This window comes from Camelus dromedarius, chromosome 24, assembly GCF_036321535.1.
Source record: "Camelus dromedarius isolate mCamDro1 chromosome 24, mCamDro1.pat, whole genome shotgun sequence".
Classification (NCBI taxonomy): Eukaryota; Metazoa; Chordata; class Mammalia; order Artiodactyla; family Camelidae; genus Camelus; species Camelus dromedarius.
In genome coordinates this window covers 26,298,045-26,311,605 of record NC_087459.1, presented here as the reverse complement: position 1 = coordinate 26,311,605, position 13,561 = coordinate 26,298,045, and the positions used below count along the sequence as shown (strand labels likewise).

General features: G+C 32.7%; 1 protein-coding gene across 6 annotated transcripts in view; it reads left to right on the top strand.

Annotated features, from left to right (window-relative positions):
• GTF2I (general transcription factor IIi) overlaps window positions 1–13,561 on the top strand; it is a 93,819-nt gene that overhangs the window by 49,984 nt on the left and 30,274 nt on the right. The window contains exons 10-14 of one of the 6 annotated variants that reach the window (XM_031432759.2): window positions 196–252; window positions 2,269–2,325; window positions 4,126–4,188; window positions 11,523–11,633; window positions 12,721–12,786. In XM_031432759.2, coding sequence (XP_031288619.1) covers window positions 196–252; window positions 2,269–2,325; window positions 4,126–4,188; window positions 11,523–11,633; window positions 12,721–12,786 — 354 coding nt within the window. Of the gene's footprint in view, window positions 1–192; window positions 253–2,268; window positions 2,326–4,125; window positions 4,189–11,522; window positions 11,634–12,720; window positions 12,787–13,561 lie in introns of all 6 variants that reach the window. The other 5 variants (XM_031432758.2, XM_031432762.2, XM_064478599.1 and 2 more) reach the window with 5 other exon arrangements.

Here is a 13,561-nt window from a genome sequence, read left to right as displayed (position 1 = left end):
TTATCTGAATACACTTTTTCCATTCACTAAGCCCATAAATTGACACCACTCATTTTGTCAGGTTTTTTTTTTCCTTTTTGGTTCATGAAAGGGCTGTATTATTCCATTATCTCTCACCGAAATTTGTTTACTGAAGTAACCCAAAATATATTTTGGGGATTACTTTTGAAGTATTATCTTTGTATCCCAAAGCAGGCCCTTCTGAAACTGATGATGTTGATGACAAACTTCCCCTTTCGAAGTCTTTGCAAGGTATAACTTTTCAGTTCCATTTTCCCACATACTGTTCTTACTTAATGTTTCTTTATATTGGACAGACTGTGTTTTAGTACTTATATCTGTATTATTACTTTTATAAATGGAAAAGGAAAAAGAAATGTATTGGCCTTTTTTTTTTAAACATATAAGTGAACTTCACAAGCAACAATTTTTCAAAATCAATTTTCCCTTTTGTGAATCTAGTAATGAATCTCGAAATGGGTACATGACACACTTTCATATTTAAGGTAAAGTACACATTTATACCTTATATCAGAATAGTCAGAAATAAGGCTTTTATTGTATAGTTACTAATGTAAAAGTTACATCAGTAAGGTCATGTTGGTACTTAGTTTTTTAGAGAGATTGTAAGAGATCACTTGTGAATCCCTAAGTTTATTGATTGAATACCTTTTTGGGAATTTTTGTATAGGATTCCCTAACTTGATACTTTGTGGTTGTTTGTGATGGGTTTTACTTTACTTTTGTCTGTTCTGGCTTTGACCTCATAAAATTGATTTTGTCCAGCTTTACTTTTAATATAAATGTAATTGCTTATTTCAGACTTTAAAAGAATAAAAGGAACACATAGAATCATTGTTTACATGCACTCTTATAATATTCTGATGGGTGGAACAATCACCTTAACTATTCTTATTCAGTCTTCCCTTTTTAAGCAGTGACCTCTTTCCCATTATCTCTCATTCTTTTGACCTTACATTTTTGTATTACAGTTAAAGAGCCCAGTGCTCCATAAATTCAAAATTTATTGTTGAATAAGGGTGGGGAGGTGGGGGGACTATGTGTTGAGAAAGCATATTTAAGAAGTTAATCATTCATGGCTGTAGCTTTATAGGTTTACCTAGTGTTTTGAGCTCAGGTGAGTTTTCAAAATATGAAATAAATGGAAAAGAATCCCAAGATAATTACTGTATCATAAAGCTAAGCTTTGAAAACCAGAAATATTTTATCTTAGTATGGTTTTTTAAACTCAAAGGTGGTAGACACTGCATGGTAGTTTTTGAAGTTGTAGTCAGTGCACCTTAAGAATCAAGATAAAATGTACTTAAAACCTGTGTCCAGGGGTTGGACCTTTAGTATAGTTTCTGAAATTAGTTATCAGTGAATGACAAAGTAGACTTGATTTTGCTTCCCCCACCTTTGTGATTTATTCTTACGTATAGGTAATATATTTTATTTATACATGGAGGCAGTGATTATCAACCTTTTCCATGTTAGTAGCTCAGATATATAAGGACAGAGGATGAATATTCTGGGGCAGTTTGGGCACTTACTTTAATTGGCTCTCTAGAGTTTTAGATTACTTCTTTCATGTTCTGTTCTAGTAGAATGAGCCTGTTTACCTTGTGACTTGCCTAACCTGATACATTGCTTTATGTTCCAGTTTTTAGAAGCAGGCAGATTATATTACCTGAATTTAAATGCTTTTGAGACTAAAGGTAGTATCTTAAAGTTTTAACTTATGAGTTTCCTTTAAGTACAACTTTGATTAAATAATGGGGATTGAGTTTCCATAGCTTCCACCAGAGTAAAAATGGAAAGCAGGAAACATGTCACAGCCAAACATGAATCTGTTTATCTAGACTTGATAGAGTCTATGAGCACAGAAAGAATTTACTCTGGTGTTTCTGTGCGTCATTGATGAGCATGGCACTTTGAAGCATATGTTCTGTTTCTAAAATTCAACATCTGTCAGTAATATATTGTGCAGTTACAGTAACTAATGTTAAATCCCCAATCCTACTTTTACTGAAAGTAAATCCTAGATTTACTGAAGATGTTTACATTTCAAAATAATTTTTTGAGCTTTCATACAGAAGTGTTACATGTTTTTTTGAATTAGATAACATTGAATTAGCTGCTAAGAAGTTAAAGAACCAGTTTGTATTCATTTTGTTATGTCTTAAACTGTTTGCATTGTTATCTAGTTTCTCTTCTTCCGATGTGAGTTTTTATTGGTTTATTATATGTGGTTTATTTTCTTTTTAGGAAGCCATCATTCTTCAGAGGGCAACGAAGGAACAGAAATGGAGGTACCAGCAGAAGGTTAGAAATACAGGGATTTTTACTTTGCTATATTTGTATTATGTTCTATACTGTGGAGAATGTTATCCTTAAAACACCTTATTTGGAAATAAAAGATAATTGTTATGGTATGCCTTCTTAGCCAACAGGTTTGTTTTTTTTTTGTTTTACTAAGCTGTAGTATACCTCTTTTACTGTACTGAATAATAAAGCATATGGGGACGAAAACTTAAGTGGTAAGTAAAACTCTTCATGATGCAAAATGCTGCTCGTTTTTTTCTTGGTTCTCTTGTGCCATATTAAAAATCTTTTAAGAAAGAATGGTTTTGATATTTAGAAGTAAAATTATTGCTAGCTCTGTCATTTCTGAACATACTATGTAATGGTACCATTTTTTAAAAGTAGGGTAATGTATTCTACATAAGCTTAAAGGAGAGATCTCCTCTCTGCTCATTTTTATACCCATAGCCACCTTTGGACCACTTTGTCTGTTAACCAGCCATTCTCCTTTGATTGTAGAATTAAATGAATATGCAGCTGTGGTACAGCTTTTTTAATTACTGGAATCTTGAGTTAAACTATGACACTGCAGAATGGCTTCTTATTTCTAACCAGTTTAGGTAGTTCCAAGAGAATTTTTGTAGATTTCTCCTAAGGAAAATAACTGGTAAGGTAATTGAATCTTGTTTTAGAATTATTTCTCTTATAAACTGGTCGGTCATCTTTGCCTTTTTTTTTTTTTTTTTTTTTTTTTTAGAATAAGGAGTCTCTTCTGTACCTTTCAATTCCTTATATTTGCTTTTTTATTTTATTTTAAAAAATCAGTTATTTGATCTTTTACTCTCCTGAGTGTAGGAAGTTCTTAAGGTTCCTGGAATGTTGGCTGATTTTTCCAAATTCAGTTTTAGAATTAGGGTATTTTAACTGGAATACATTTCTTGCAGAAATAATGAAATGCTCATTAATTTACATTTCTTTTTTGAGATTTTTAAATAGATAGTTATGTAGACGATATTCTTTTATTGTGTGGAGGTAATATTTCCTCTGTAACAAAACTCTGTTTTAGATAGGCAATATTTACAACAACGAAATACCTGTATATAAATCAGATGATACAGGGATTCATCAGGCAGTGTGAAGTAGATACTAGGCTTTGAAATACTTTTTTTTTTAAGGAAAGTTTTGTTGTCATGTTGCAGTGTAGAGTTGAATTGAATTTGGGTTCTGGTCTTTATTCTTTTACTAACAAGTAAGCATAATCTTTGGCAAATCAATTAATCTCTCAACCTTTGCAAAGTTGAAAAGAGAGTTGATGAAGATACTCTCTAGCCGAGCTTCCAGCACTAACATTCTGATGTACATTTGTTTTGTGTAGTAACACAAATATTAATTAAATATTTAATTTTGTAAAGGATGTTTCATATAAAGTTACGGGATACAGTCCTGTATGCATTTGCTATATTCGTTGTCTTGATATGAAGGTCCCCATTTCAAAAAATTGATTGTGGTATTAACGATGGAAGCCACTCCTAGGATTTCTGAAGGAAGTGGAGAAACAGTTAAAAAAAAAAAAAGTTACCTACATTAGCAGATAATTTGGTATTATCTAATAGTTTTCCAGAGTTTTCTAATTTGTGTTTTCTCTTATCCCTACTTACAATTAAAAGGGTTAGATATTTTAATTTAATAAATATGAGATGAATTAAAATGCCAGTAAAATTTTATAGTAGGCTGCTTTTGGAATATCAAATCAGTAAAATGTTGAAACATATAGAAAGTGCTTTATAATGAATGTCATTTTAGAATTTTATTTTTTTCAAGATTCTACTCAACATGTCCCTTCAGAAACAAGTGAGGACCCCGAAGTTGAGGTGACTATTGAAGGTTAGTTATCTAAAAGCCTTGATTCCAAAAGTTTACTTCTGGTCATAAAAATATTTGTCACATTCACATTGCTAAGTATGCATTTCATTCATTTTTAAAGGAAACTTGTGAAACAAATTGAAGCATATATGTGTACGTGTGACCAAAGTGGCCCCCATCCCAGCAGCACACCCAGTGCTTTGGGAGTTTTAGACAACAGTAGTCAGCCGTGAAAATGAGCGGTGGACCAAGCTTTTACTTTCTGTCATTGGGAGTAGAGAATTAAAAATTGAAAATTATGACCAGACTTGATGCACACAAAAACAGATTTTATAACCTGTGATTGGGTTGTGATGCAAGATACTTAATTAGTTCTAGAACCCCTCATGTCTACTTTAGTAAAGTGGAGAAAATGTTGGTAGTTTAGTTGATTTTTAAAGTGAGTCCCCACGCTCCAAAATGCTGTTATAGGCTAACATACAATGTGTCCTTTAAAAACTTTGAAGCAGCAGCTACAAATATATTCTTAACTAATCTCTACATACAGTTAAAGTTGCTTCAAACATAGTTTTTTCTTCACAGATAAGGCATAAATTCGAGCTAGTTTGTCCTTAATTAGTTAAAAATTTAGCTAATATAAGTAACAGTATTATGCTTCATATTTAATAATTATTATTAAATGTGTATTGATTTTTTTTCTTTTCAGTTATCTCACACTAAATTTTTTCCCCTCAAAGTAATTTTTTTCTGAGGTAAAAGTTTTGTTTACCCCTGTTCTGCTCCAAAGTCCCTACACTCAGAGATAGTTGTTACTTTGTTGTATATACATATAAAAATAATTTGACGTATATACACACATGCATATTTAGTTCTGCAAAAATACATAGATGTTCTTAGCGTACATTATAATGAACATTTAAAATACAGATATGTCATAGTTCCCATAGTTTTTCCTCATAACTTCATATCTTGGTACTTCATCATTGTTAATTTTTTAACTGCTGCATAACCTTTCTTGGTTTGCTTTCTCTGTCTCTTTCTTTTTAATAATCTGTCTCCTATGGTGTCCACATGGTTATTTATGGTGTTTGATTACTTCAGGCTACTCAGAATGTTGCTGCTTCTTCATTGCTTCTAAATTTTGAGTTGATTGGTAGCTTTCACCTAATATCAGAAAATTTCTCATACTTCTGTGTGTTAGTATCTCAGTTTAAATTATGTATTTTATCATTAATATAATTTTACTAACCTAAAAGCAATTTTAAGTTAGTAGTTTATCATTTAATTGCTTTTTAATTAGAAACCTCATTAACTATGAGAAGAAAATCTATAAATATTCTATTTGTATTACAGACACTGAGAACTTTGTCCTTCCTACATAGATACGAAAAATAATTAAAATTATTAATGTAAAATTTTTAAATAGGACTAGTAACCACATTGATTTATCAAATTTTAAAACAAGTAAAGGCTATATTAGGATTGTTTAGAAACTAAATGCTTGCTTTTACAGCATAAGACCTTTAAAGAGATGTAAACATAATAAATGGCTTATAGACCTGAAACATGTGTCAGTCTTTTCAGTTTTAACTCTTTGGAGGGAGGACTAAGTCTCATTTCTTTTTAAAGATTGATTTATCATCCAAATTTGTCAACAAGTAATAGAGTTTTGCTATTTAGGCTGCTTCCTTTATGTTCAGAAGACCAGGAAAATACCAGGTCTGTGTAATGTAATTGCTTTTCATGGTAACATTTTCCATGGGATATATGTTCACAAACTCCAACCCTAATTAAACTGTTAGTCATTTTTTATCCATATTATTAAGGAATGTAAAATGGAAGTCTGTGATACTAGAAGGAAGTTCAAACGAGAACTCGCATACACATCTTTTCAATAAATATATTGTATTTTTTTCTGGAAAGATGATTCCAAAATGGTAGCAACTAGATAAATATAGTTAGAAAATTAAGCTTTGATACATCCTCATAATAGAAGAACTATATGGGTGTTAAAATGATAATACGAAAAAATTTTTTTTTAGTGATCTGAAAAAAGAGCTCTAATGTAGTATGTTTAGTGAAAAAAAAATCCCACCCCTTCATGAACAAGGCACTTTTTAAAAGTAAACATGTATGTAGAGAACTATGATGCTTTTGCTTAGCCAAGTACTTGTGCTTGGAAGGAAATAGGATAATCCTGTTTTCTGTGGGGTGACTTTTGTTTTCTCCTTTTGTATCTACATCTCCCAAAAAGGTTTTAGAAAAGGAAAGAACTTTATCATCAAGTAAGTTTGTAAGATTTTCCACAGTACTTTAACCTTGATAGCTTTATTTGCAATTATGTGAAGTTTTGAAGAGACTTTGAGATTGATGCAGACATGTTATCTCTGCAGGCGATCACCCATTGAGCTGAGATGTGCTCTTCCATTTGTGATGAGCCATTTGCTCTTCTTTTTTTAAATTGAAAAAAATTTTTTTTTTGTATTTGTTTAGCGGGTTAGGTAATTAAGGTTTTTTTTTTAATGGCTGTACTGGGGATTGAACCTACGACCTTGTACATGCTAAGTGTGCACTCTACCACTGAGCAATACGCACCCTCCTGAGCCATTTGCTCTTGAAGTCAGTGATGCACTAGTTTTGTGTCTTAGGTTTAGGAAATAGCTGTTGGGGTAGTATGGCTGTGCTTGCCCTGATTTCATAAACATCATGAGGACATTTTTTGATAAAATCAGTCTGCTATCAGATCTTTTATATGTGCATATGTTTGATATGCAGAGAAAAGTCCCAGCTGGGAATTGTTTGAGGTGTAGCTGTCATGGGTGTGCTAATAACAGACAGCTGTTTTTTGCTTTAACAGAGTTCTCTGTATAGTGCAGTTCTCTTTCAAGGCGTTGTTCCTCAAACTGGAGCCATTCACACATGTTTTTTTCTGCCATGGCCTAACCCCTTGATCACTTCCTAACTTAATATGTCTTTAAATTGATTTACATAGATTAAAGAGGTTAATTTTGGATTATCTTAATTAAAACTATATGAAATTAAAATTTTTTCTTATATACATTAAAAATGTATGTAAATATTTACACATCAGAATGCAGTTCTACATGTAGTTGATTCACAACACCACATATAGCACATGGACTGCAATGTGGATAACACTGTTTTAGAGCTTCAGTAGTTGGATTTCATCCTCTGGTGGTATCCTTTTATGTGAAATTCATGCTTAGGCTGCTGCATGTAATTAAAACTACACTATTCAAATGTTCCGTTAATCATTCTGTAAATTCTGGGCATCTTGTATGTGCTGGGGACTGTACTAGGTGCTATGGATATAGGAGTGACAAGATAGGCAAGTCCATTGGAGAGTTTTGAACAGAGAAGTGAAAAATTTTGTACTTCTTCAAGAAATGGCTGCTGTATAAAAACTAAAGCAAACCATAGTGGAAGCAAAGCTATTGCAGTTATCTCGGGCAGAAAATGAGTTGCACAGAACTGCACAGGGGCAGTAGGGATAAGAAGTGGTTGAATTCTGGGTATTTCTGAAGATAGAGCAATTGGCTTTGCTTTTTGTCATTGTTAATTATTCTGTTTATCTTATAAATGTTACTGGATTGTTCATAGAATCTATGTAATTGCGTAGGTTATCATTTGAATATTTTGTTTTTAATTTTAGAGCTGCTAACAAGTCAGTGAACATCCAATTATTATGTAGAAATTAGATTTTTGGAGGAGTTAGGACCTGGATCCATGGGTGAAAAATGCCATCTATTAATTTGAAATATGTAAGGTAATTAATGACTCAAGTAATTTTGAAAGAAACAGTGCCTGGTTTATTTTGATTTGTTTCTTTTACTTTGGACAGGTGTCAGATTATTTGATAAAGCATTACTAATTTGATTATGTTGAAAACAAGAGCATCATAAATTTTGATTTATTTGCTATTAATGCATTCATCAGCGAGAATTTAGTAAAAAATTTTAGCTCCAAGGTCTGTATTACTTAGAGGAATATTTGTAAGTAGGTTGCAAAAAGGAAAACAAGGTTTTCTAGATAGAAGTTTTGACTTAGGGACCGTTGCTGCATTTTTTTGAGCTGTGGGAGGCTTGTTATTAGCACCGATAGCATAGCTGTGACTTATTCCTTACTAACAGCTTTTGTACGTTAACATATCTTGAACTTCATTAATAAGCTTTCGTTTTGATGATGTAAACAGTTTTAGTTTGGGCTTGAATTTGAAGCATCCTGAGATAGGTGTTTTTTTATACAAAAGTGGTCGTTTATAATACCGAAGCACCATGATAATTAGAAAACAGTGCTACCTGCTGGACTGATTGTCAGAGGCAGCTTTTGGAGCTCTATCTCTTATTTTCTGTTACACAGATACAATTTTAACCCTTTGTGAAAAGGATTTTGAGGCCAAGAGTAACATTTTCTCATACTTTCTCAAAAATCAATTATAGATTTTTGCCCCAAAAAGTAGAGAAAAAAATAAAAGGTGTGGTTAAGTTCATAGCTGTCCTTGCTTTAATTCCATGTCTCCTGTGATTTAAAACACTTCCAAGATTAGGTAATAAATATATTAAATGAGTTAGTCTTTTGATAAAATATATGTTGCGGTATTTTATTATCAAAAGTAATTAAGTTTATCTCTTCACATTTAATAGACTGAACTTAATTACTGAATTTCATTATTTGTCACTGTAGAGAAGTGTGGTATCACCTACTTGTTAATATTTTATAGTCTTTGTTAAGTCAGTTACTGTCTTCTTAGAACACACTGTCCTAGATTTGTCTTTTTTCTGTCTGTGGTTGATGAGGTTACTTTTATAAAATATATTTGTATTATTAAATCCTTACTTTTAAAATAAGCCAAACTGATTGAGGTAGTGAGGTCTTGGCACTAAAGAAAAGCTCTTTTACCCTTTCCCCTTGGCCTCAATTTCTGTTATGGTTATAATTGAGTTTAACATAATAGAGCACTGTTTACCAACCTAAAGCTGTATTTTCTTTTTTATTTTATACTCTTTGAGTTTTCATTTTATATAATTCAGTTAACAATTTAAATGATAGTCTATAGAAATATTTAGGCTACATTAGCCTGTAAGGAAAATGCATCTGTTTTAAGTGTCATTAATTATTATTTGTAAAGAAATATTAATACTGAGCATTTAAAATACTTTGACAATATTCATAGGTGAAATGAATATATTTCATTTTATCCTCTGCAGCCTAGCATAAAAAATACTGTTAGACTTCTAAAAATCTGTTTTGAAATTGAAGAGATTTTTTTCAGACTGTTTTCAAAATTGAAGGCCAAACATATTAATGATATCTAATATATTTTCTAAAATGTACCTATTTAGATTTGAATCTAATTATTTACTAACCTGTTATAGAATCTTTTGACCATTTTTAATCTTTCTAGTAGTTTAATATTTATAGGCTCAGATGATATAGTCAAGTTTTATTTTACTAGTAGGTGTCATTTTTAAATTGTTTTCTACCACAGACCCCCCCTGCCCCCGATTTGAACATGGGTTTCTATAGTTGGAATTCAATACATGAAAGTTTTTATAGTGTCATAGGTTTTTATATGGTAATGTTTTCCTGAAATAGTATCCCTTAAAGTAGCATTTTTTATATTTCCCAGCACATAAATTGGTTAATATGATTTTTTCTGGTCCTGGTGGTACTGATACTTTTTCTCCTATTGGTTAGAATGTCAGTGATTTCAGGTTGCCAGAATATCTATTTATATTACAGTTGGACCTCTATAACCACAGAGTTAACCAGCTGCAGGTGTAAAATATTCAGGAAAAAAATAACCAGAAAGTTAAACAAAACAAAGCAAAACCTTGAATATGCCAGATGGCAGACAACTATTTGCATAGAATTTACATTGTCTTAGGTATTATAGGTAATCTAGAGATTATTTAGAGTGTAAGGGAGGATGTGCATGGGCTATATGCAACTAGTACTCCAGTTTATATAAGTGACTTGAGCATCCATGGATTTTGGTATCCATGGCGGTCCTGGAACCAATCCCCATCTCCCCCCCTCCATAGTCTGTAAAGGAAGAACCCAAAGACAGTGAGCAAGGGCAGCAATGCTGTTTCTGTTCTCTGATCCTATGATAGAAATGAGATAGAAGTATTTTAGGCTTCAGTCAGCTTTTCCCTTGATTAACATACAAAATATGCAAAAATTATTCATTGCTGTCCCAGGCAACATTGTATACTTGGCTGAATTTGTATTTCTTATTATCTGTTTGAGAGTTAACCTGTTAGTTTTAGCTGAAAGAGTTATACCCATTAATCTCAGCTCTGCTGTACTATCTAGTCATATGACATGGCTAAGTCACATAACATTCTCTGAGCCAGTTTCTTTAGCTATAAAATGAGAATGAAATTACACTGATCTAAAAGGGTGACTTAACTGTGTTTCAGTGATATCTTTTTGTTATTGGTGTTGTCTTTAACTCAGTAATTACTGTCTTCATCCCATATCTATTTTTAAGTATAGATTTTTAAAAATGATGTCAATAATTTACAGATGGTGTTTGAGCAGAGATCTTAGTAGTGTGCCTTCTCATATTTTCAGGGACTTGAAGAAGATGAAAGTGACAGCTTTTCTTGTTTGATCCAGTGGCCTTTATTCTAGCATTTTATGTATTGAAGTATCATAGCAGAGTTGAGTTTTACTCAGATTCATGAAATTAGCATGAACCTTACTTTAAATGTCCCGGGTAGTCTGTATTCTCTGCTTAAAAATCTGAATGCTCATTTTTCTACATACGTAAATTTTGTATTGGATGAATCAACAATGCCTGTAGTGTAGTCTTATTTCTATAAACTCTATTATAGGTCCTTTGTTAAAAGTATTTGACGTACAGTTATCCAGCCTCCTTTGTTTATGTATGCTTAAATTTTGTATAAGCGTAAATAGTTTTCCATTCAAACAGTATTTTCTCCACCCTTTCTTATAGATTTGTATGTCAGTAGCTGTCTCTGTTAAAACCTTTTTCTTGAAAGACTTAAAGTAGACTGTAATTCTAGGTAGTTACCTGAGGAGTTAGGAGGAGAAATTTATAATGACTTAATTCAGATTAAGCAAATTTTTAAAGAGAAGCAAGACGAAGGAAAATGAAGAATATTCACTTGAGCATCTCCCAAAGTAGTATGAAAACTGGAAATGTAGCTGGGAAAACAGTATGCTGAAAATAGCAATACAGAAATAACAACTGACCTTCCACTAATTTTGAAGCTTCCCACATCTTTTGAATGTTGAGAATTTAACAGATAGAGGCTGTCACTCATTTAGACTGTTCCCCAGTGATGATAGTTTTCTTTTTCAAGATGATGATTATTCGCCACCTACCAAGAGACCAAAGAGCAACGAGCCACCCCAGCCACCAGTCACAGAACCTCCCAATGCCGGAAAACGGAAAGTGAGGGAGTTTAACTTCGGTAAGTTCTCAGTTAAATACAGGTCCCGTTTCTTTGTTTTCTTCTGAACTCTTTTCTGTTACTGAGAAGAATTACTGCATTCTTTGATGAGGATGCGTTAAATGTATTACTGGCTTATAATTTAACCCGAGGAATGCCATGGACAGTTGAAGTAACCTTACCGACATTGCTTGTACATAGTTTGGGTAAAAGCGTAAGACATTGCATCTTCTGGTGTAAATTATAATCGGTAGACTTGAAATTACGTTAATGACTTAGGAATTCAGTTATTTGTCTGAGCTTTAACATATTGATCGCCACGTCACCCAAATCTGGGTGACAGTTGTGTTTCCTCAGGGGCACCCAATCCACAGCGGGTGATCAATGTGTAAAATCAGTTTTTTATTTAAGATACAATTTTTATCTTAATTTTTCTTGTTTTGTATTACTGCCAGCTTCTAATGTAACCAAACTCCAGTAGATAATGTGTCCTTTTGAAGGGACCAAGAAAAATATTAGTGGCAAATTGTGTTTGTGATCCATATTTTGAATAGCTAGAACATTTAGCTTTATACATTTTTAAAATAGCAGTTTAATATTTTAACTTGTCTTAGTTTCAGTTACTGAATGTAAATTGAAGCTATGTATACAGTGAGTTTACATGTATATTCTTTAGCATGCTGTTGTTAGTTGCAACTATATGTAAAGTCTTATTTCCATACAGCTTAGACATGTCTTAGAAGGTTTCCTGCACAGTCTCAAAGACCTTCCCACCACCGCCGCATCCATTTTGTAATGTTTAACTGGATGGGTCTTTAAAGTCGGCCCTCCTGCTTTTCAGAGTTTGTAAAGCTAAAAAGAGTGCTTTGCAAATAAACTTTATACACTGCACACCCTGTAATCTGTCATTGAACAGATTCTAGGAACCACAGAAAGAATGTAAGTTCTTAGGAAAGCAGTGAACTTACGTAAATAGAAATGGATTATTAAAAATTGGGATATGTTATATAGAAAATAAGTCATTAGATGTTGGGTCATCTTAAGGACATCTTAAGAAATCCCCAAACAAGGATTTATCATCAGGGTTTAACTTTCTCTCAATTTTCAGAGAAATGGAATGCCCGAATTACTGATCTACGTAAACAAGTTGAAGAGTTGTTTGAAAGAAAGTATGGTAAGTCTAAACTGAAAGATTTTTGAAATATTTTGCTTGTAAGCTTTTTAACAATGGAACTACTAAATAGATGTGCAGGAGCAATGCAGTGTAGGCTTTTAAGAATAAGGCCTTACTCTGGAGTAGGCTGATCATGCCTTCCAGGGGATTTTATCTGGAGAACACCCCATGGTTGTGTGCTATATCCTGAAATACGGGAATGCAGCAGACTTACCATAGAGTAGATTGCAAGTAGTTTTACATGCTTTAGTCTTTTCCATTGATGGATGTCTGTCACTATTTTTTTCATAACCTTCTCTTCCTATAGACTTTATTTCTACATGTAAAGCCTATAGCTTTTTGTTTTTCCTCTACTCCCAACCCCAATCTAAACCTAACAAAGATTCTGTGTTCTCTATGATTGACATTACTTATGTGATGTTTTCAAACAAATGAATGACTCAAAAGAATTTAGAAACTGCTTCTTCATTGTAAGAGGAGGGGTCACAAAGGCATGTGGAGGGTAAATAAGGAAGTACTACCAGAGATCTGCATCAGAACTTAATAAGCTATAGGCTACACAGTAGTGTAATTAAAAAAAAAAACAAACAGAAAAACAATGGAATTACTGTGCATCTAATGTGAGCAAGTCCAGTTCTGCCAGTGTTCGTGTCTTAGTTACGTATCTGTCCCTGGAGAGGTTGTGGATAGTGCCTGACCAAATATTAGACATTTTGTTTCTAGATTACTGCAAAGCTTTAGAAAAACTTTCCTTTCTTTAATTGTCAATTAATAT